This window comes from Callospermophilus lateralis, chromosome 1, assembly GCF_048772815.1.
Source record: "Callospermophilus lateralis isolate mCalLat2 chromosome 1, mCalLat2.hap1, whole genome shotgun sequence".
Classification (NCBI taxonomy): domain Eukaryota; kingdom Metazoa; phylum Chordata; class Mammalia; order Rodentia; family Sciuridae; genus Callospermophilus; species Callospermophilus lateralis.
In genome coordinates, this window is record NC_135305.1 from 170,186,460 (window position 1) to 170,211,740 (window position 25,281).

General features: G+C 44.9%; 1 protein-coding gene across 5 annotated transcripts in view; it reads right to left on the reverse strand.

The window, feature by feature from the left end:
• Atxn7 (ataxin 7) overlaps window positions 1-25,281 on the reverse strand; it is a 135,699-nt gene that overhangs the window by 13,503 nt on the left and 96,915 nt on the right. For 4 of the 5 annotated variants that reach the window (XM_076869929.1, XM_076869765.1, XM_076869842.1 and 1 more), the window contains 3 exons: window positions 7,864-8,116; window positions 5,826-6,085; window positions 5,053-5,135 (listed from right to left, as the gene is read on the reverse strand). In XM_076869929.1, the coding sequence (XP_076726044.1) occupies window positions 5,053-5,135; window positions 5,826-6,085; window positions 7,864-8,116 (596 nt within the window). Of the gene's footprint in view, window positions 1-5,052; window positions 5,136-5,825; window positions 6,086-7,863; window positions 8,117-20,868; window positions 20,988-25,281 lie in introns of those variants that run through there. The other variant, XM_076870090.1, reaches the window with a different exon arrangement.

Genomic DNA, 25,281 nt, shown 5'->3' on the forward strand with positions numbered 1-25,281 from the left:
CTCTACATGACTTTGATCTGTCACATACCCTCAAACGCCACTCTCTTTAAAAAGCAATCTATACCATCAGCACAGTTAAAGACAGCTCAGCATTTGATGAGATAAAAAATAATTGCAAAAGCATGATCTTTTGTCCGCTGGACTAAAAGCACCCAGTCTAGACTAACTGGAGGAGAATCTGGGAATGTTATTTCTATCAGAATGAAGGAGTCATGTTAGTTGGGTCACCTGGCTATGTAACTAGTGGCCAATAGTAGAAACAGGTGACAGGTGCTCATGTTTTGTTACCATGAGAGCAATTGTTTATTGAGGCTCTTATCAACTCCATTAAAGAATCCCTCTTTCAACCATTTAAACTCCAAATGCTAACAAAGGAAAGAAAGAATGATTCCATAAACACACATTAACAAGTGTTCTTGTAGTAATTGCAGAGAGTAAAAATGAAACAATTGCTTCTCTGTCTTCCAGTGAAAATGCCCTTCGAAGACAGAGTGGGCTGACACATTCTGGAGACAAGGGACCACCATAGCTATGGAAGACTGGAGAGGGTGAACACAAGGACGAGAAAGACTGCAACAGGAAGAGACACCCAGCAGCCAGTTCCAGTCCCGAGTCTGCAGACAGAGTCAAGGTTCAGAACTGAGAAAGGGGCACCCGGAGGGGAGGAAGGCCAAGGGACAGTTGCTGGCTTTCAGAAGGCAACCAACGTCAACCTCTGATTGAAAGACCTGTAAGAAAGCGTCTGTGCACCAAATACATTTTGATGATAACCAACATTCTATAAAGACCAAGGTGAGGGAGTCTAGTCCTATTCCCAGCAGAAGACAAACCAGTATGTACAAGTGCAAGGTCACCACAGTTGGCAACTCTTAGTGACAGTTAAGTCTGATCACTGTGGAACGACTTCATAGGTCACAATTCATGAACTGCTGGGGTCTCAGTCTGTAAAAACGCAGGAGATGATGAACCCCAGGAGTGGGTCAGCTTCCATTGACGACAGGGCCCTAGTCACGTGGTCCATGAACATAAGTGACTTCATCCACATTTCCTCCTCTCATCTTTGAAATACGGCAAGGCACACTTCCCATGCTTCCCTACCCTACGTGCTCTACACTGCACTGCTCTGTGGGCTTACAGACATGTTGGTATGAACTTGGGGAATTTATCTCAAACATTCATCTGAAACATGATAACCCAACCTACTGTCTTACTGGCCACTGTGAAGTATGTCCACCCAAAACCCAACCAGGCACAGATAAATGTGCTAAGCTTCTTTTAAAAACTTTAATGTCCTTTAGTATGTAACATACCCACATGAAAGTAACCTGAATGAGGAAAAGGAACTTTGTTTGTGTTCAGTGCTACATCAGCACCTAGAACTGCACCTGATGTTTAATAAATGCTCCAGTCAAAAAGTACATAAAAACAAAGATCCTTGTTGAGCACAGTGGCCCGTGCCCCTAATCCCAGCAGCCTGGGAGGCTGAGGCTGGAGGATCACAAGTTCAAAGCCACCCCTAACAACTTAGTGAGGTCCTAAGCAACTTACGGATTCGGCTCTGTGGTAAGGCACCCCTGGATTCAATGCCCAGTAAAAAAAAAAGAAAGACCCCCCCAAAAACCCTCTACTACATACTGAAGGGATGAATGACATGCTGTCCCTGGCCCAGCTGCTTATCTTTCCAGACACACATATACACACTCCTCCTCTCTAAGTGTGCTGTGCTGCTTAGCCAAGGAAAGCCGAGTGAAGAAAGCAGGGAGACGGCATTGTCCCCGCTCAGGCTGATGAGCAGACAGGACGTCCACTGGGCTCTGAAGGACACTCCAAATACAGACCTGAGGACACTGCTGCACCCCGACATCCAAAACTCTGCAAGGGGCTGACGCAGGCACCAGGGAAGACTGGGCACACGCTAAAGCCCTGCTTTCTGCTCTGTGGAGTCACCTGCCTCTTCCTCCCCTCCAGTTTAGCTCCCGGCCCGTCTCTCGGGCTGCACAGAGTCCAAGCCTGCGCGTCCCTCCACTGTGCCTCTCCCACACCTCCCAGCCCAGGCAGGACAGAATGACTTCAACGCAGGGTCCTGTGGCTAGGAGCCTTCCTCAGCCACATCTTCTAACTGCAGACCCCTCCGTTTTCATGAACCATCAGTGGGTTTTCTACTCCTCTCAAGTCACTGATCTTCATCTCTGGCGTTAGACAAGGACAGCGGGCACACCCTGATTCTATTGGACCCTACACCCTTGGGACCTAGAACAAGACCTGTGCTTGCAGGGTGTGTGATACCAAGTTTTTCAGTGACGCTGGACAGAGACAGAGAGGCACAGTGGTCATGAGGCAGCCTGTCATACAGATGAGGAGGGAGGAGGGAGGCGGGCGGGAAGCAGACTGCAGGGGAGGAGTGAAGGGGGCGAGCAGCGGCAAGCCCACCCCAGGGTGGGAGAGACTCGGGTGAGAACTGGCCCAAGCCCAGGGCGCGAGAGAGTCGGTGGCAACTTAGGACATTTAGGGGAGGGCCATGCAGGCATTAGTCCTACACAGCCTAACCGGTTCAGGCCAGAGTGAAGCAAGGGAAGGAAGAGAGCTGACCAGAGGCTGCATTTTCTGCCAGCTCCATGCTGAACTCACGACAAGTCAGGGCTGAAGAGGGAGACTGATGCAAGGGCAGGTGTAGCACCAGGCCACATGCATCAATGACACACTTACAAGAGCAGAAGAACAGCATGAGCCATCTGAAAGAAAGATGGCAGGAACATGCAGGTCCATACAAAAGCAGGAGGCACAGGGAGAGTGGGAACACCTCTTGCCAATCCCATTTCTGGGCCTTAAAAACATACCAGCCCAGCCACGTGTTCACCAGAGCACTACCTATAACACCTTGTTCTGAACAAGGTAAAGGCCCACTGACAGACAATAAAGAGAAATGTGGAAAATACAAGGGATGAGATATTATTCAGCCCTCGAAAAGAAGCTCCTGCCATTGCAATAACATGGGTGGGTCCAAAGGACATTATGCTAAGAGAAATAAGCCAGTTACAGAACACAAACACTTCACGACCCCACTTATGTGAACCAGCCAAACGGACAGAATCAAAAAACAGTCATTCTAGAGGCCAGAGGGACAGGGAAATGAGGAATTACCAATCAACAATCAAAAAGCTCCAATTAAGCAAGATGAATGAGTGCCACGGACCTGTGGTACAACCGTGTGCGTACAGTCCACAATGATGTGCTGTACACTTAAAAAGGTTACTAAAAGAGGGTGACACCAAGTGGTGTGGTTCTCACCACAGTAGAACAAAATTTAAAACAGAAAGAAAGAAAACACTTTGGTGCACCATGAAGTTTCACAGTTAACTTTAAAAGAACACCCTGGGGCTGGAGATGGGTTCAGTGGTAGAATGCTCGCCTATCAGCACGCACGAGGCCCTGGGTTCCATCCCCAGCATGGCAAAAACCAAAAAACCAAGAAACCGAGTAGAACATCCTGGATAAAGAGAGCAAGCCTGCTCCTGAAAGCCAGGCAGACAGGAAGAGGGAGAAAGAGCGGGCCAGCTGGAATCATGGTGTGCAAGAGGACCGGGGTGTTATTCCACAAATCCCCTTAGATGTAGCTGAAACCCTGACACAATTCTACACAGGTCACGTGGCCATATTCAACACACTACAGTATGTGTTCAATTAGTATCCCAGGAAGGGCAAAAGTTATTTGTCTTGAGGGAGGAGTTTGTCCTTGAGGGAGGACAAACTTGAGGTAGGGGTGTCCATCAACCCAGGACAGAAGGCAAAAATCAGAATGTAGATGTGTACTTTTCCAATCCCTGAGCAGAGAGTCTATGCTTTTTTTTTTTTTTTTTTTTTTAATTAGATATTAGGGGCATCCATTCTCCCAAATGGTTCAGAACCACTGTTTTAAGACAAAACATACACAATAAAATTAAATTAGAAACTAATACTCCTTGAACCCCTGTGGAGACAGTTGGGGACACTCTCCAAAGAAATACTGTCCAACAGAGATGCCCACTCAGGCAGTGGAGCCCACGGAAGCCAGCCCAACCTTTTACTCACAGCGAATAGGCCCCTTCGTTATTAGCCTACTGGCCATTTTAAAGGAAAAACAGGAAGACTTCAGAATGGAGAGGAAGATCATTGAATTTCCTAGTTAGATTATATTTTACATTGTATTTTTGAAAAACTAGAAAGTAAGGCAATTTTAAAGTCACAGATTTTTGTATACCCCTGAGGGTCTCCTTCCATTTCCATGCAATTTCCCTTCTCTCTCCCTTTCCCTCCCACCCCTCATCCCTGTTTAATGTTAATCTTCTTCTAGGGGGAGAAATGAATTACAGTAGAGGGGGTAGAGAGAGAAGAGGGAAGGGGAGGGGGGGAGGGGGGATAGTAGAGGATAGGAAAGGCAGCAGAATACAACAGACACTAGTATGGCAATATGTAAATCAATGGAGGTGCAACTGATGTGATTCTGCAATCTGTATACGGGGTAAAAATGGGAGTTCTTATCCCACTTGAATCAAAGTGTGAAATATGATATATCAAGAACTATGTAATGTTTTGAACAACCAACAATAAAAATTAATTAAAAAAAAAAGCTAACCTAAAAAAAAATAAATAAATAAAGTCACAGATTTTTAAAAAATAGTTTTTTGAAGTTTAAGAATCGTGGCATACACATTTTAAGGAAATTCATATATTTGCAAAGGAAGTTTCTGAATCTGTGCAGTTTAAACCACACCAGAGAGTATTACATTTCTATGTAGCAATACCGAGTCCTGAGAAACAGCAGACTGATCAGGGAAGGACACTATTTTCTAGGACACAGAACTCATTGAAAATAAAACCTCTCTTGAGAACATGATTCCCATCACACGCTTCACCCTTTGCCAACTCGAGCTCCTTTCTCTGGACCAAGTTATGTCCTCACTGACACAACTGAGGACAGTCTCCAGAGCATCAGTTAGACCATGGGATGGTGTGGTCCCTTCTCAGAGCCCCACGATCGCTACAGGTATCAGCTCTGCCTGCAGGAAGACCTACCTTGCACGTCAAAGACCTGGTGCAGGGCTTCTTGGTGTCGAGATCAATGACCCCACAGTGGATGTCAGGATCAAACTCTCTTTCTGTCAAAATCACAGAGACATTAAAATGGGCTTGCCAAACACTCCTTCATTTATTTTGTAAATGAGAAAATAGGAGACATCTCAGGACAGACAAATGACAGCTGGAATGAAACCCACCATGTTACCAACCACAAAGACGTGTGAGCACCACATAGCAGGAGCATCGCTAAAATGCCACAACTGATGAGCGCACAGGAAAGTGACTGTCATGCAGCATTACCGCGCCACTGAATTCAGAACCACACCAGAAAGCTTTCAATGGGCCCCACACCCTGCGTTTGCACATTCACGTGCACGTTTGCAAGTGGCACTCTTTTAAAGCAAGAGTGAGCCAGGCATGATGGCTCATGCCTGTAATCCCAAAGACTCAGGACACTGAGGTAGGAGGATGTAAGTTCAAGGCCAGCCTCAGAAACTTAGCCAGGCCCTAAATAACTTGGCAAGACTTTGTCTCAAAATAAAAAATAAAAAGGACTGGGGACGTGGCTCAGTAATTAAGCACCCCTGGGTTCAATCCCCAGTACCAAAATAAATAAATAAATAAATAAAGCAAGAGCTAAGAGGACAAACACCACCTAGGGAACCTCTCCTAGAGCTGAGTGGGTCAGCAGTGCACACAGCAGTCCCCTGGTCCCTGGGAAAGCCCACTTGAAGTACAGAAACACTATTAAGAAAGAGCTGGGGGGTTACCTGATAATCTCTTATTTAAAAACTTCCTGTTATTGGAACCGTCTTCAGGTTTCTTTTCCAGAGCGGGTGGTGCAGGAAGCCCTTTGCCATTCAGAATCTGTCCAGGTGAAGGCAAGGTTGGCTTTGGTATTGAGGGGCAGTTAAGGCCAGGCTTGACTGAGGAACTCACAGTAGCAGGACAGGGTGGCCCCGCCGCAGGTTTCAGTAGTGTGCCATCCATCTTCGGATGAATCTTCTCCACTTTCACAGACGGCGTCATGCTGCAAGAGCAGGAGACAGCACCAATGCCTGAGTGAGGGCAGCCCCGAGGGATGAGGCAGAGCCAGGGTCAGCAGCACCACACGGACTGGCCCCCAGAAGGCACCTTTTGAATTTTGTAAGAATTCTCCAGAAAACCCTGTAAATGTTCACACTCATCCAGTCCATAAGCCCTTTGAAGAGGCAAAAGGCCCATTATCATTTCAGAAAATTTTACACATGGACCTATAGGAGACTTGGATCGAATACCCACCCGATGCAAGTTCTGCAAGAGGCAGACCAAGCAAAGGTCTAAAAGGACGAAAGACTCTGCAGAACCCTTATGTCATTAAAGATTTATGAGGACTCAAATAAATGTCAAATATACATGTCTAACACAGCACCAAGACAAGGTTCCCTGATCTTGTCAAAGATGATGACCAATGTTTAATTAGCAGATGATGTGCCAGTTCTCCACTTCCTGATAAGAGGCTTCTATGGCAGGGGCTTTAGAGCATAAGTCCCTGGGATGGAGTTGGTGAGCCCTGAGGACCTGTCGCACAGCTAAAGCCCTGACTGCTCTTGGGATCTCAGACACTGTCATTTTCCCTTCATAAAACAGGTGATGTTGATAGGATCCTAACAGGGGGCTGGTCCCCTCTGAAGCCCTAGCTCCACATGAGGAGCTGGAGTGATGGTTCTGCTCCATGGCTGTCAGGCTGGCGAGTGACGTGGGCGCTGCACTGGCATCCTCTCTGGCTTTCAGACAGCTCCAGGAGCGAAAGTCGAGCTTATCATCCTGCGCTTCTGACAGATGAGCAGGTACTGGGGCCTAGTAACCAGGACAAATAGCCCCAAACAGCTATACCTGGAACAGCCCGAGTAGCAGAGACTCTGCAAGATGTTGTGGCCTCTCCTGGCAGGCAAGGTCCTTGAGCAGTAGCAGGTGTCAGGTCCTGCTCCAAGATTAACCACAGGTTATCAGACCTTGGGGCTGAGCTGGGTGGCATAAACTGCAAAGGGAGCCATGCCAGGGAAAAGCTACCCACTACTAGGCTGAGGGATGCCATGACGAAGCAAGATGTGTTTCTATGGGTGTGCACGGCCACTCCTTCACGTGACCTCAAGAGGCCTGCCAACTTCCAGATCCACCCTGGAAGCACGCCAGAGCCTTGCCAGGAGAGTGTGAACTTCTCTCAGTCTCCCTGCATCACGACTGTGATGTGAACCCAAAGCTGCCAGGAGGAAGCACTGCTTCCTGGTTGGTTTTGCAGGCCCCAGAAAATCCTAGAGCAGCATCTGGGAATCTCTTCACCTTTTATTTCTACTATTACTGATAGCTGTGGCAGGAATGCCAGCACCTATTCATTAACTGCCTCCTGGGGGCCAGAGACAGATACCAACTAGAACTCCCCTTCCTGGAGGCTGTTACTCTTAGATGCTGAAACAGTGCCTTGCACACAGCCCTCAAGGAAGCAGCAGAAGTGGGATGTGAGGCCTATCTGACCTCAAGTCTTCTCAGACAAGGCCTCAAGTTGCGCTTCTTCCTGCTTATGTGGAACCAGGGTATACTAGTGGGAACTATCCCACTAAGATGTTGGGATCAACAAGCACCATTATTATCACTGCTACCACTACTCTGAAAGTCTCCTGAGGCTCAGTGGGGAACAAAAGAGCCAGCCACACACACTTGAAAGCCCCCTGTGTGAGTCTGTTCCCATGGCTCCCAGACTCTCACTCTCACTGTACACAGGCACACTGTAGCAGGACCGGCGCTGGAAACCCTCAGGGCCATACTCACATTCTACTGTGGGGGACTCTACTCTGTTGGAGGGGATGCATTGGCCTGGTGTTCCCCCTGGGTTGCAGTTTCTCTTTGGGCGATTTCAACGACTTGGAACTTGAGGAGGACGCGCTAAGAACCCCTCCGCTGGAAGAACGGCTGCTTCCACTTGCACTGCCTCCTTTGCTTTTGGACAGAGAAGGGAAGAAGGAAAATACTGAAGTGGGAGGAACGGCCATAGAAGGCTTGCTGGATGAGCTATGTCTTCTTTCTGGAAAAAAAAACAGGAAGAAAGAAAGAAAAAAAAAAGGACACCATGTTTCAGGCAAATCTCACATGGAACGGGAAGAGTTCCCTGAAATCAACATGTTTAGGTTAAAACATGTTATCATGGAGTCAAAACACACTAGACGCAGTCACTTTCAGAAAGGGCTTATCTAGGCCCCACACTTACTGAGCGTTCTAGGAACCAGCCCTCCTGTTTCCAAAGCACCTCGACATAAGGAGGTTTATCACAGATACCCATCAGGAATTAAACACCCATTCTGAACCCCAGCATACTGCCTTTTGGGTTTTCTCTGCTGGAAATGAACCTCTAACCTGGATTCAGGAAGAGGAAAACTCTTCCCTCATCTGCAGAGCTCTGGAAGTGACACTGCGTGGACATCCTCTCCTCCTTTCTAGCTCAGCCCCTCTCTGATTTTCAAAATAGCAGGATCTTCAGAAACAAGTTGTACCTTTTTTCTCCCCGTCACTACCCACCAGCATATGACACCAAATAAGCACCAAATAAAGATGTTTCTAGGGTTATCTTATCGTTCCTTAAGAATCTGTGCTAAAATTTTCCAGTGAATCATTTCACTGCCCCCCCCCACCCCCTTTAAATAATCTCACTTGACTACAGATGGCACAGCCCCGGCTCACACCACCAGGGTGCCAAAGGCGCAAGACAAAATACCATAAATAGCTAGGCATGTTTTTTTAAACCAGGAAGTAATTCATGGTTAAGAACAGACTACAAAAGTTTGAGAATAAATGTACCCACGGGAGAATCAATTTTTTTCTGAGTATGGCAATTTAATATAAATCAAGAGATGTTGAAAAATGTTACTATTGAAAACATATTAATTATTTGGTAAATTCATCTACTTGAGACCTCTGCAACGGCTGCTTGGTGGAAGCCTTAGATTAAACTCGTAAATTAAAATCACACACTTGCTTAACTCCAGCTTTCAAATGTCTGTGACCCAACACTGACTTATCGAAAAGGGGAGTTCCGTTCTATGAGTACCTGAAACATGGAGCATGTTAGAATCAATGACTCCAAGCAGTATTTAAATGGCTTGTTTCCAAAGCCCATCTTTTAGTAGCCCAGAACCTCTCAGTAAGTCTTACTCTTGTTAGGACAGTTTAACAATGCTTTATGAGGTTTCTAGTGCCTGCTCCTCACCAGGACAGACAGATACTATCTACAGACAATTTCAAATTAGCCCACTCAGAAAGGCTATCCTCTAGTTACAAAGGGTAAGTTGACAGTGATGCATAAAGGCCTCTTGCTGTGTGACCAGGTGAAGGAATGTAAGGAAGGAAAAACTAAAGCGACTGTGGGGAATTACTTTTCCAAATTTGGCATCTGAGGTGTGTTTCTCTTTATATGTTTTAAATCTAGTCTTTCGTTTTTCTGTGATTCCAAAATGCACGGAACCTACTTCCACGCTTCAGCATTTGTCTGCCTCGATTGTAAACATGTGCTTATAGCTTTGCCACCTGCCCCTGCCCAGGACAGACTGAGCTGTAAGACTGTACAGCTTTCCTCGTGCAAAGAAGTGATTTCCAAATGGCCCTGACAGTGGTTCTCACCCTGGAATGACCCCAGGAGCTTGCCTGCAACCCTCCCTTGAGGATTGTGACTTAACTGGTTTGGGATGTGGCCTGGGCATCTGGACCTGGACAAGCTTCCCCTGGTGACTCTACTGTGCAGCCAAAGTTGGAAGACTCACCTTGATGAGGCTGATGTCTCGAGAACCATTGACCACGGCTGGTGGAACCCCTGGCACAGGGCACTACATACGAGGGCTGCCACCACGTGTCCTTAATGAGTGCTTTCCATACCACCATCCCCTGCAAACCGTTCTCCCACCCTCAGCAAAGGCATATAAAATACTATTTGTTTTACTCAACAGATTTATTTTCAATGCTATACTTCCCTCTTCTTTGGTCTAATTCTGTCTCTAATAGAGGCATTCTTGGTGTCTTGGACCAGACAGTTCTACATACAGGACTTCAGAATGGTTCACAGTCCTGGCCCCACCATCTGGTCACCAGTTAGTGCCCCTCTGCCCCAGACCACTTGAACCCAACTCCTATCATTCCAGATGGGCTCCAGAGTAAAGCAGAGCACCACCACCTTCAGCTGAGAGCTGTTCCTCAAAGGAAGATCTCCATGAAACGACAGGGTTAACAAGCTTGCTATGTTTTTCTGATAAACACTAAAATAAATACTAAAATTTAAATATTTACCCATGGTAACCCACAAAAAGCAACCTGAGTACTGTTCCCTTGGACAATACTGTCTGTGGCATAAAGAGGTGGATACCTCCCACCCCCTGTAAGCTAGAATGCTGGGCTTTGAAGTTTTATTCTGCGGGTATCAGAGATCTCAGGTGTCTCAGGGCAAGTGGGCACACAGTCCTTAATTTGTGATGGTTTGATTTTATAATATTTCAACTCTATGGTTGTGCAAAAGTGATATACATTCAGGAAAACTTGGAATTGTGAACTGTCACCTTTTCTTAGGCTCGTGATACACAATACAGTCAGGATGACATTGGGCAGTTCCAGAAAGCCACAGCTCCCGATGAGCTTGATGATGACAGGAAGGAACCCTGTGCTGTGTGGCTAATTAAGATGCTCAGAAGGATTGAACTCGGGCACGCTTAACCACTGAGCCACAATCTCAGCCCTATCTTATATTGTATTTAGAAATAGGGTCTCTCACTGAGTTGCTGAGGGCCTCACTAAGTTGCTAAGAGGCTGGCTTTGAATTTTCAATCCTCCTGCCTCAGCCTCTTAAGCACAGTACTAATATATTCTTGAGGGGCTGGGGTTGTGGCTCAGTGGTAGGGTGCTCATCTTGCACGCGCGGGACCCTGGGTTCAATCCTCAGCACCACATAAAAAAATAAATGAGTGAAATAAAAGTATTGTGTCCAACTATAAAATAAATATTTAAAATATATAAATATATTTAAATAAAATTTTGAAACAGCTTCGCCTATCATGCTTGTTTTGAGAAGGCAAAGCCATTGAAATATTAAGGAACAAGCTGACCACCACAAAATCTTGCATTTGTTTTTTGTCTGCAAGAAACACTGGGCAATGCAGAAACGACACCTGCCTGATGGAGCCACACAGGACACACAGTACACATACCACAAACACCCACCATGGATCTCAGTTCACAATGAACAGCTGCTGTCCCAACTCTCCGTCCAGTCTCACACAACCTCCCTCTACCACCAGGAGTGGCAACCCTGTCCAGGCCACTCCACAGGCAAATGCCAAGGCTCTTCACGGTCCACTGCCACATTTATCCGAGTATTCATGTATTTTGGACTATTTACTATATGTAAGACTGTGCTACCATTTTCATTATGTTCCTCTTTTTTTTTTCTGCATGTGTCACTGATGAAGTTTTTGAGTGTTGTGCCATAACCCCATTTTTTCCCAATAAGACTCATGTGGTTTTTATTGCACAATTTTGCACAGTGCAGTAAGTTTTAAGGAATGCATATTGTGTTATAGCAGAACTGACTGCAACTGTAGGCTTGTTCTTTCAATTTTCTATTCCCATCAGGGGCCACACTCCCCATTATCTATCTATCTATCTATCTATCTATCTATCTATTTATTTTGCTATTAAAAGAAATTTTAAGGGGCTGGGGATGTGGCTCAGGTGGTAGCGCGCTCGCCTGGCATGCGTGCGGCCCGGGTTCGATTCTCAGCACCACGTACAAAGATGTTGTGTGTCCGCCAATAACTAAAAAATAAATATTAAAAAAAAAAATTCTCTCTCTCTCTCTCCTCTCTCACTCTAAAAAAAAAAAAAAAAAAAAAAGAAATTTTAACTTTTATTTATACTATTACATTTTTTTATTTGTTCTTTTTAGATTCCATGATAGTAGAGTGCATTTTGACATATATATCTACCTACATGGAGTCTAACTTCCCATTCTTGTGGTTGGACATGATGTGGAGTTTCACTGGTCGTGGGTTCACATAGGAACATGGGAAAGTTCTGTCCCATTCATTCTATTTTCTGTCCTATTCCCATGCCCCTCCCTTCCCTTCATTCCTCTTTGTCTAATCCAATGAACTTATTCCCTGCCTCCATTTTCTTTAGTTCACATCTTCTTTCCTTGCTTATTAAATCTTAGTATGGGATTCAGCATTAGAAAATCCAGACTCAAAGCTTCCTAATGTTAAAAGTCTGTCGATGTATCAATTAAAAAAACTCTGTAATTCCTACTTCAACAAAAATGAAAGCTTTTTAAAAACCAAGGTCATGTGAACATTTCATTCACTAAAACTTAAAACAGGCTGTGTGTGTGTGTGTGTGTGTATATGTGTGTTTGTGTGTAGCTGAGATTACGGCTGAGAAGTGCCGGCTCAAATCCTTGTCATGCTACTGAATTAAGTTGTTCCTTCACAACACAAATTGGTAAATTGCTCTGAAAAGGACAGCATCTGGCTTTCTCCTCACAAGAAAGCAAAGGAGAAAAACCAAATTTAATTACCGTTGAGTTGGACTCCCTTTATCCTTTCAGTATGGACACTTATTTTTCTCAAGATTTTAAACTGGGCTTACAGCTTTAAAAAAGTTTATTCTGAGATCAAAAGAGAAATAGGTTGGGGACCCTACATTCAGGGGACAAAGTGGTGGCCAGATGCTGAGCATGGCTGCAGTTCGGTTTGCCGAGCAGTCCGGGCTGCGCCGTCAAAGCGCTCCTCTCTCTGGGTCTGGCAATGGCCCAGAGGAAGCACACTGTCCTGAGTGGGGAGGGCACTGCCAACGCTCCAGCAAGGGACTCAGATGGGCAGGCCACAGCCAGGCGGGCGCAGGCAGAGCGAGCCACTTGCCAGCTTGAGGGGGCCACACAGAGGTAAGCAGACCTGGGGGGCAGGGTGGGGAGATGGAAGGAGAGAGGAGGAGGGGAGAGGAGGAGGGGAGAGGAGGAGGGGAGAGGAGGAGGGGAGAGGAGGAGGGGAGAGGAGGAGGGAGAGGAGGAGGGAGAGGAGGAGGGAGAGGAGGAGGGAGAGGAGGAGGGAGAGGAGGAGGGAGAGGAGGAGGGAGAGGAGGAGGGAGAGGAGGAGGGAGAGGAGGGGGAGAGGGGCGGGAAGCCTGAGCCAGCGCCCCCTGGTGGCTTGAACACACAGAGCAGCGAGCCTGAAGGCAAGGGCAGGGGAGGGGAGGGGAGGGGAGTACTCTGCAGGTCTTCCAAAATGGAAAGCAACCAACAATACCGAGTTCCTTATTCTGAATTCACGCTGAGGTTTTTTTTTTTTTTTTTAAATCGTTAGTATTAACACCCAGGTAGGTATAAGCCAAATGAAGTTCAAAGCAAACAATTAGATCTTTTCATGTCATAAATATTGCTTTGAAAACAACTAAAAAAAATTCATAATGCACAACTGTTAAAACCAGGATACAAACTTAAAAAGAGTCAAAGCAAATTGTAACTTCAAACACTTATCATTCATGCTTAGGAAAAAACCTAGATGTGTGTCAAACTTTTTAAAAACTGGCTACTTCCCAGGCTTATAAGTCTATTTTTTAAAAAAACTTTCATGTATTATTTGATATTTCTAAAATGGCCATAGCTGACACGATTATCAAATATATACTTTACAAAAAGAGAAATTTTGCTGGGTGTGGTGGCATACACCTATAATGACAGCCACTTGGGAAACTGAGGCAAGAGGATCACAGAGGTCAAGGCCAGGTTGGGCAACTTACTGAGACCCTGTCTCAAAATATAAAATAAGATGCTGTGGGGATGTGGCTTAGTGCACTTCTTGCCTAGCATGTGCGAAGCCCTGGGTTCAGTTCCCAGTACCCTGCCGCCCCCTGCCACAGAGTCTACACACACACACACAACGTACACATGCATGATAGTGAGAGAAAGATTATGTTAGTTGTGGCATCCTGCTTAACCCTAGAGAACAGGTATATGCTATCCATGGTCCTTTGCAGAACACACTTCTCTATCATTCATGAGCATGGTATCTCTATCCCATCTCGGTGGGCATCATGCGGCAGGGCTAATGGATAAGAAAACCCCCAGAACTCTTTTTACTTTGAGAGCTTTTCTTGTATCTTATTAAACCTTTTGCTGTTCTTTTATAATCTAAACTGATGAGAAATCTCACCTTCAACAACAGTAAAAGTGGCAGCTGCTGCCACTGTTTACCGAGTAGAAACAATGTGCCAGGCGCCCTGTGATGGGATTTCCAGGGATTAGCTCACTCAACCCTGACCAGCCTTCTAACAAAGTAGGTACTGTTATCATTCCCACTTTCCAGATGAGGAAGCTAAGGCTTTCAAGGACTGAGTCAACGCTCAGTGTCATCCAGCTAGATAAGAGGCAGAGCTGGGAGGACTTCCAAGGCTGGCTGACTCCAGCACAGTAGGTCCGCCTGTTCTTAGACGGTGCTGGGTACTAGAAAGCCATATATATGGTCCAGGGCCAACAGAGGGAGAATAAATGACACAAATCAGTAGGAAGCTCTTCTTCCCAGGTGCTCAGCAAACACAGGTTAATTGCTGAAGTCCACACAGGCTGAACATACAAGCTCATGGATGACAATTTGTTGCTATAATTGAGGTGGGATCCAAAATCTGAGGGAAATCTAAATTGTTCTGGATTTCATCTTTCCATTTAAGAAGTCGCTATTCTAAAGATCAACTATGAGTGCCCACCAATTTAGCATTAAATTTAGCATTTTTTTGGTTTCTGAAGTAGCCAAGATGGTTTGAAGAATGAATTTTGATAGAAAATAACAATTAGGGCTGCCTTTTGGCTGGGCCAAAAAGAATTATCTTACTTAGAGTGCCCCGGGGGTTCAACCCCCAGTGCTTCTCAGAGGAGCATGTTCTGCAAAGGACCATGGACAGCATATACCTGTTCTCTAGGGTTAAGCAGGATGCCACAACCAACATAATCACGCACACTTCCAGTCTGTTCACTGTTGCCTTCCCAGAAGAAGCTCAGTGTGTTGGGGATAGTCTTGAGATGAGCTATGCTACTAAACAGCCGAGTAGAATCCAAAGAAAAATAAAAATAGTTAATTTAAAAAAATTATTTAAGCTCACCGAAAAAGACAAGAACTTTGGAGGTGGAGACATGTGAGCCTACCTCACAGGGCTCCTGGGGAGGAGGTCCTGGGATCATAGCAGGGACTGCTACAGAGGCCCAGAGTTCCTCCAGCTGATACTAGTTACACTCCATTCCTTTAGACATAAAAATACTTGTCATTCCTCCCGATTACTAAAGCAGGCAGGACACACATCAGAGCAAACCAAACCCTCTCTATTCCAAGTTCACTTTTCTCCTGTGTGATAAGGGTTTTGTTTATATATTTTTATGTCATTCCAGAAAGATACAGATGTTCCTCGACTTACAATGGGATTACTTCATAATAATTTACCCACAATAAATTGAAAACATAAGTCAAAACCACATTAATGCACCTACAGAACACCACAGGAGAGAGATCATTTTCCCTTGATCATCAAGCCACTGATTAGAAACTGTGGATCCTGTGCTGCCCAGCATCTCTGATAGCATGAAATCACACATTTCCAGCCCAGAGGGGGGAAAAAAATCAAAAGTAAAAATCTGAAGTGTGGTTTTACTGAATATATATTGCCTTCACACCACTGTAAATCTGAAAAATCCTAAACTGAATCACTGTAAATTGGAAACTCTATACTAAGCTCTTCTTGGAGCTCAGGGGAACAACTTTTAGAATCTGTTTTATAATAAATTAACTCTCACTAAACAAAAAGGATAATCAAACTAGGTGTGTGGTACATGCCTCTAATTCCAGTCACTTGGGAGCCTGAGGCGGGAGGATCAAAAGTTACAAGTTCAAGGCCAGTCTGAGCAACTTGGTAGACTCTGCCTTAAATAAAAGGGAGTGGGGCTAGGGATATAGCTCAGTGGTAGAGTGCCCCCGGGGATTCAATCCCCAATGCTGTTTAAAAAAAAGATTAATTTTAGCTTAAATTAACTTAAGTTGGAAGTCAGCTTATTTTCCTGACAGAGCTCAGGAAACATTCAGGAAGAACTGCAGGCAGTCAGAGCATGGTGGCGCATGCCTGTAATCCCAGTTATTCGGAAAAGTGAAGTCAAGAGGATTTTATTTTTGAGGCCAGCCTGGATAACTTAGGAGGACCATCTCAAAATAAAAATAAAAAAGGGCTGGGTGGTAGAGCCCCAGGGTTCAATCCCTAGTATGAAGGGAAGGATGGGCAGACTGCAGGTTTAGAATGCAACAAGGTAAGGATCAAGTCTCCAATTCAGTTTGTGGATCCAAGGGTAGAAATCTTAGGCAGATTAACAAAGTAACAATTCTTATAACTCACAATTTTCTTTGAATGAAATTCATACCTTGGGATAGATTCAGTCAGGTAGGTTTAAACAGTGTGCACTCTGTATACAGAAAGGCTTTAGGAAAAATGACAATTTATGCCTCAAAGAATGTATAATTTCATGCAGTCTCTGACAGCCCCATTCCCAAAACACCCCACAATCACTCCAATGTAAAGCAAAGATAATCAAGCTTTCATGGCTAAAAAATGCAAAACACAGGTAAATACGCACAGATTGTTTGTTTGGTCAGGCCTACCAAGTCACAATGTGCTCATCAAAAACTCAGTTCAGAAACTTGGGATCATTCATTAAGGTGAAGTAATCAAACTGTTTATGTCCAAGATGAAAAATAACTGCAATATGCTATCATACAGCTCCCGATCAACCCAACTGTCTGTCATGCTTCTGTTTCAGGCTGCCAAACTTGTGAGGTGTCAATTAGCATCATGTATCTCTCATGGGAGAATGACTACTTAGAAACATCTAGATCAGGACCTGGGAAGAGATGACAAATCAAGACCCTTCTTCTATTTATATAATTTCCAGCACTTCTTTTTACACATCAATTTGTGCTAACTTTTGTCATTCACAACTGAATTATTATTCGGAGCTTTTAGCAATATCAACTTAAAATCTGGACTGTTATTCACCCAATTTGCTAAGTAAATATAGTGGCTGAGTAGACACCAATTTAGTACTGGTCTGAGCAATGATATCTGTGAAACACTGACTCTGGGCCCGATGAAGGAGATAACATATGTATCTTCCCAATAACTATTAAAAGATCCTTGGTATAACATTTAAAGTCATACCATGAGCCCAGACAGGGACATGAAGCAATGAACACCTTCTAGCTACTTTGGTCACTGCCAGCTCTCCCTGCACACGTTCTGACTCTCAAGCAGCAGCACTAGTGTGCCAGACCAGCAACACGGCCCTCCTGCACTCTTGGTTGTCAGAGGCTCCACATCTGCTTTTCCTTTGATCCCTTTCCTCTGGGTTCTCCAGGCACTTGACTAGACTACTCTAGAGACAGTCAGGTATTGCCTAATTGCTGAAAAGGAAGCACATGGGCAGGACTGTCCCAGGGACATGTACATCTGGAGTTGGGGAATCCAGAGCTGACCTCTGCCATGCAGCGCCTCAAAGGACAATTAGCCAAGAGTGGGGCCAGCAGAAGGCAGCACCGCTGGCCGAGGAGGGTTACGAAAGGCACTGAAAACACTGAGAAAAGAGCCTTCGCCACAAAGCACTCGGCATCACTTCCACTAGAGAGGCGCCTCTGAAAAGGACGATTTCAGCACTGGCTGCCCTAACAAATGAGTCTCCCACTGCTACCTCTGCCAAATGCACTTGTCCTTCCCCGATGCAGAGGTGCTTTTAAATTAAAACGTAAGAGGAAAGTGCAGGAGAGAGTCATTTACAGCACTTGGGGCACTTGAAACAACTTTTCGCTAAAGGTCTATAATCAAATTATCAAGCCCTTCAAGTCAGTGCTTTATGACGGAAATAAAGGCCCCACTGAAGTATTGGGGTCTCTTGGCATTCCCGGCTCTGGGCTGGGCGGCACTGCAGCACACCCATTCACACTGGCTGCATGAAAGGGACAGATCACAAAGGGCAGATTACAAGGGAGAAAGACTCCACTCCAGTGGGGGAAGGGCCAGGCGTGAACAGACTGTAAATAATGTTGCTAAGAAAGGAGCAGAAATATGGCAACTTCAAATAATCTTCTTGCCAGGAATTCTTCCCAAGAGGACTTGTTCTTTCTGAACTCCACTTTCAAGTATGTGAGGAATATGAAAAACCTTACTGCATATCTGGGGGGTATTCCTCCTCTGCCTGCCTAACTTGTAGCTCTTTGCAAGCATTTGTAAAAGCCCTTTCAAAGGCATCCAAGGGCTTCTCTGACAGGGATGGAAGGGCAGAGACAAAGAAGGGTTGTAACAGTTGACCACGCTGGCTGTCGGGGCAGCACCTCTTCGGCAGAATCGCTGCCAGAAGATGGCTCGTCCCAAGGAAAACTGGACTGTCTGGTAGCCAGCTGGTTTCCTGCAGGGCGCCCTTCCTAAACTCCCGCAACCCTGCTCATGATGCAGACCTGCACAAGGGCTATCATCTGAATCCTCTCCCTGCTCGCTCGCGCTCTCTCTCTCTCTCTCTCTCTCTCTCTCTCTCTCTCTCACACACACACACACACACACACACACACACACACACACACATAAACACACTCTTTTGGGGGTGGGGGGAGAGCTGTCACTGCTCTGAACAAAACACAGCCACCCAACTTCTCATGCCACCTCTGTGGTCCTGGAGTGGATTCTGAGTGCAGACGCCAGGCCATGCAGAAGCTGGCTGACACTTGTACTTTGCTAACAGCCAGGAGGACTTCTCCCTGCTGTCCTCAGGAAGCACAGAGTTACCCAAATGACAATGACACAGAACAGCAACACATCACCCTGCCTGAAACAAACATGACCTCACTGGGTGATGCACATCATTTGTAAGAGCCACCTCTCTCTCTCCCTCCCACACGGCCATGCACTTGCAATGTTTCTAGTCCTCAGGAACCACATGTGAAGAAGGGGCGGGGGGAGAACCCTAAAAATCCATCACTCTTTGGCTACGCTTGATCTCTTGATTTAGTTCTTTATCTTTTAAAGGAAAAAGTGCCTCAAAAATTCAACAACACAACACTGCTATACCATGTGCAATTCAAGCATGAATCATATTCCATTCTTCCATAAGCATCTCTGTGGTCCCATTTTGGGTCTGGGTCACAGTTTTTCCCAAATGAATGATAACAGAGCTATCATCAAAATGCAAAAAGAGAATTAAAAAACAAACTGCTTTTACCACTCCCAACTTTTACACATGCAGGGAGTAACAGAATAAAAAAAATCCAATAAAACTCAAAATTAGAGTTTTCTTGGTTTTGTTTGTTTGTTAAATAAACTTCTGTGTAGGAATCCCAACAGGGAGTCCCACCTTCCCAGGTCAAGGAAGAGCAGCAACTCCAAGGTGCAAAGGAAAGACAGCACTGTCTGTTGAAGTGCTGTGCTCAGTCGCCATCTCCACAGCTGACTCCCCTAGTTTGTACCCTTTCCGTTTAACTTATTCTGGATGAAAGGAGGAAGATCTGGAAGATCCCAAACACGGCAGTCACAGAAAGCTCACAAAGCCCAAGAGACTTATGCTTAAGCATTCCATAGTAAGGAACCAATGAATCATTAGCTACTTAACTACACTTATGTTTTCAATGAGTTTGCAACACAGTTTACTTTTTCTTTTTCTGAAGAGAGAAACAGTATCTGCTCCACCTTCAGGCTGGGGCTGTGAACAAATAAAACACCAGAAGTGATATGCAAAAATGAAACCAGAAACAGCAAAACCAAAACTTCCCGACCAGAGTTTTTAGAAAAAATCATCAACAATAGCAATCTGGCTGAAGGTGTAAGATCTATCTGTAGTTTCAATCCTACAACTGGGAATAAAGTCTCAACCTCAATTAAAACCCTCCAGTCCAGCCGATTACTGCAGAAGCCATGAAATTTGAATCCAGTGAAAATTCAAGAACTTGGTTGTCCCCTCACTTCCTGCGTAAAGACAGGCAAGAGGTAGGGAAGAACCAGTTCAGCTCTGCTGGCTACCTTACCACCACAACGGAAAAAAAGTCTTTTCTGGCAGTCAGTGCATAATTAAATTTTTATACACTCAATTTAAGTTACTGAATGACTTCCCAGGGTGACTGTTTGTATTTTGAAGTTGTTCTTCCTCTTGACATAGTGTTCTGTTTGAAACTTTGCTGTGGATTTGAAGTATCTGACAAAACAGCTTTCAAACACATTCTACAGGAAACTGTGAACTGCCTGTCATGAAACCTCACTCACCACAAGTAAGATTAGAAAAAGGAAAAAAAAAAAAAAAAAAAAAAACAACAGTTAACGCATTAAAGCGTGTTACAACGTTCCTCCATTTTCTTTTTTTTTTTAAAGAGGGCACTGTAACCAATGCTCTCCCTGTTTTGAGATACGGGAACTGTTGGGTGCAAACCTCAGCATTTTGTTGGAGTTAATAGCAAACTCGACTTTGTCTGCGTTTGAACTTTGGCCAGATCGCTCAAATGACATTTCAGAATGGCTCCTGTGGACAGCTTGCAGCAGCTAATCCCTCTTGCTGCGATTACCCACTCTGATCTCCGGGCTCTGCAGAACTCCCTCCCGCCACCACTTAGCAGTGCAGCCCTCGGGGCCTGCAGGCAGGGCAGGACACACCAGGAGGCCCTCTGCAGCCCACCTTCCACACACTCCTCCAGGACTGGGCCCTGCGCCAAGTCCAGCCTCAGAAAACTGCCTCAGCAAACTTACCCAGTGGAGCTTTCAGCTCCTGCGCAGAGGAAGGGCTGCACTGGGGAGGCGTCCTGTTACCTTCCATTCACAGAACTGGGCTGTGCCTCATTGCACACTCGCTACCGCAGATCTGCATCATGATTCGGGGCTGCCCACCAACTCCAAATATGCTCCATGTTTGGGCTTATGTAACATTTGCTACTACTGTAAAAAGCACTTGAATTACAAAGGTCCTGGCAGATCAACAGAAAACAGGGGGTGGAGTCTAATTTCATCTAATATGGTCATACAAGGCGTCCCGGCCAGTGTAAATTAATCCTTCTATTTGAAAGGCAACTGCCAGAACTGGAGAAGATGGAATTTACAAATCTAACCTGCTAAAATGTGAATTACTCACACCCTAATTTTCCCAAATGCTTTTAAAGTGACACTGCTATCGACAGGTATATTAAAAATTTTACATGATTAATCATAAAACCTACAGTTTTAAGCTTTGCTAGACTTACAGGTTTTTAAAGTTAAAATATTTCTATAAATAGCAGTCTTTCTCCATGTTTTATTTCCCTTATACTATCTATAATTACTACACTTTAAAAAAGTTTCTTAGACCCATGTATGCTTTTCTAAATCTAGTAACAAAAATCTTGACCCATTTTCTCTGCATACTTTCAAAATATGCCTAATTTCATATGCTGCCAACTGCCTTGAGCTTGGTGTTCAATCACTGGACCACTAAAGCTGGGGACCTTCTATACTTTCAATCCAAAAATTTTCCCAAGTGGCTCTTTGTTTACTGGTCTGGCTGTGTGCCTATCTCAGCCCTATTATACCCACCCCCATGACTACTCCCCCTCTTGTGAATCAACAAATCTTACTGTCAAACAGACAAGGGGAAAAAAACTGCCAACTGATCTGAGTTTTATGTTAATGATGGTTCAGATACCTGAGAGATCAGAATGAACAAATTTAAATGTGAAAAGAAGTGGGGGAAAAATTAGAGAATCCCATCATCACCCTACAGAGAATATTTGTCAAAAGTAAAGAATCACATGCATGGAAATGATGTGGAGCCAGGAAAAGGTAGGAAAGAGATCCAAGACATGAGAAATGGCACTATGAGACAAGACGCAAATTCTAAACAGGCTAACCTAATGGTAGCCACAATTCTTTATTATGTTTATATTCAGATTCCAATCATGACATGATATTAGATCCAGGGATTTTTCTGAAACCTACTATTAAAAAAAAAAAAAAAAGTCACATTTCTTAACAGTCACAGTGATCAACTCCAAAACCAAGGTGGCCCTGAAAAGACACTGAAGAGCAGAAAGGATGAGCCTCAGTAGACCTCAGAAGCACTGCATGAGGATACTTGTCCCAAATCTTTTCAAAAGTTAATCAGTAAAAATAGGGATTTCAGGTGAATTCACTGGTTTTCCATGTGTGGCCTGAATGTTCCAGGTCTTAGTACTGTCCACTGCCTCCCTGCCTTGCCCAAGGTGGCAGCCAAGGGATTTCCTTGACGTTGCCAGCTGCAGAACAGCCGTGCACTAGGAGGACCTTTCTCGGGCTCAGTCTCAGTTCACATCACTGTGTCCATCGCACTTGGCCACCGACAGAGTCCTTTCTGGCCCTGTGGCACAAATGCTTGCCATTCTAATGTTCATGGTCATAGTACTGGGATCAAGGGGAGGGGCCCAAGAACCAGCCCATCCGTGAGAGTTCTAGGGATGAAGTCTTTCTGTGTGTAACCCTGATGAAAACCAGGGTGAATTTCAGCAGATGGTCCTAAATGCTACAAACATATACATTTAATTCCTCATGAGCAACACAGAAGTCAAGTGAATTCATTTTTTTTTAATGCCAGCTGCCAGCATCAGAAAGGGGATGAATGGTAGGTCAGGAAAATACAGTTTAATACACTGAGAATATATACAAATATGCAAAAACTGGGAATAAAGCTCAGATTAAGGTTTTAAACACCCACATATGTCTTTCAATGCTCTGAATAAACTGAACAAATACTGCTTTGTTCTGCTTGGAAAGCATTATTCCTAAGTTCTTTAAGTCATTTTCCAGCATCCTATCCAAATAAAGTTTATTTTGATATTAAATCTCATGATGCTTATGTTTAAGTTTCTAGGACTGGGGATATGGTCCTTTTCTTTTTTCCTAAGAAAACAATAATATTAATTAAAATATAATTTTAATACAGCAACATCCATGCTTTAGAGAGCAAGAACAACATGAATCTGCTCTAGTTTGGATGACATGCACACATCAGCTTTACTCAGGTGTGAAGGGAGTCCAGAACTGATAAAGTTCTTCTGTGAGCACACTTACACCGCAGGCCCCGTGGGCAGTGAGGGTGTGGGTGGAGGGGGTGCAGGCAGCCTTCTAGCCTTGGGTAAGAGAGAGACTTCGTCCTCACCTGGCAGGTGACACTGCCTCCTCCCATAGGACTTGGGTGGGGAGTCCATGAGCTAAAGCATGTAATGCAATGCCCAGCATATCTTAAATGTTCAATACACACCAGCTAGCACACCCCAGGGGAAACCAGAGGTGCACGGACATCATTTGAAGAGGAGAGAGAGCAAGACAGGGAAAGAGATTTGTTACAGAAATCAATCAAGTCCCTCACAGATCTTGGGATTTCAGTCTGAATCCCCGAGAAGACAACAACCACTCTGGGTTCTGCAGGGCAGCAGACCAAGCTGTTGGCAGTTATCTAGCGTCCCTGTCACCGGGGGCAGCCAGTTCTCCATTTTACAGGAGTGCCGGCCTCCATGAACTCCACTCCACTGTCGGCAGGCTGGGTGAGTTATAATTGGCCTTAATTGGCACTTACAGGAGCTTTAACATTCCTCACCTGCTGCCAAGGAGCACTTGAAAGGAGAAGAAAGTATTCTCAAACTTGGAAATACCGAGCAATTCATTCAGCTGAGGACCTGGGAGCCTGCTGTGCAGAATCGGATTAGCTTTGCCAAGAAATGCTGCCATGCTATCATCCGGGCCTCATGAAGCGCTCGCGCTGGATCAGGAGAGGCAGGAGATGGAGCTGAAGCGGGACCATTCACCTGGGCGGGGGCCACTACATAGCAGCCTTCCTCTGGCTGGCACCACCTGGTCTTCGGGCCTCAGCCACACTTCATGTATAAGGCAGGCAAATGGAACAGACCCCCATGACTTGATCTCCACTGGCTTTGTGTAAACCAATTTGACCGCAGCCCAGTCATTATTTGATACACATATTGAACACTGAAAAGATGACCAATGACACCAAATGCAAGCAACAGAGGTGTGAAACAAGACTGGCAACAGTTTTTCTCTTAGCCCCACAGTTAATCTCATCCAAAATGGTTATCCTTTAGGAGGCTACACGTTTTGCAGATGAAAACTGGCTTGGGAGAACTAGGTTTCTTCTGTAATGTATATCCCATACAAATGAAACAGAAATTTCCCATAGATGCCAGGGAAATTTCCTGTCATTATTCAAGTGAATTTTTTAAAAAATGCTTCTTCTATCCCTTCATATTACCCTGTTTTAGAATACTGAAAAATTTCCTTCCAAGTAAAAATTAATGATATTTGCATGTGTATATATGTATAAGGAACACTGTAAGGTCTTAGAAACGAGTGGAAGTTTGGAAAAGTCCACACAATACCTGCTTCTGGTGGCAATCCTTTCTCACACAGCTGGGAGAGCTCTAAAGCACTACAGCTTTTCTGAAGCAATCCAGCAGCAGCTAGGAACGATGCAGGGACCATCCTCATGGGCCAGAAATTCCGTCCTATGACGTATCCCAACATGAACAAAGCCACCAGCAGTTAAGGGTATAGGTACCAGAGTGGTACAGTTGTTCTGTCACGGGGTCAAAAGGCAAGAAACAAAGCCATGTCCACAGAGGGGAAGCCGCCGCACAGCGGCACCTTTGAGCAGCAGGCAGCCATTAGAAGAGGGGGTTACTGGTATCCTGGTGTGTGAGTGCCTTCCATGAAGTACAGCTGACTACGGGGACAGAGTGTGCATCACAGGAGCCGTTTCATGACACTATCATGAAAAGCCCCTACTAACAAAAACTCGTGACTCTGTGCCTATGAGCATGGGGAAATGTGCAAGGCTGCACACGGGGTTATGCGCTAACTCAGAATGCTGTTAGGATTTACAGAGGGGACTGCTGCAGTTGGAGAAGGCGGGGAGGCAGAAAAAGCCAATGAAATAAGTGTAGGCTGTACCAAAAATAGCATGTTTGTGATGATTACACTTGTGTACTTATGTAAAAATATATGAGCACATGTACTTAATATACTTATGTGCCAATAAAAACATCTATAATGAAAGTGGTTTAGTAATTTTTATTGCAAAATTCAGTGGATGCAGTGGAAGAAAAATTTATGAAGCATGAAATTATGTCACTCATTTCATTTGTT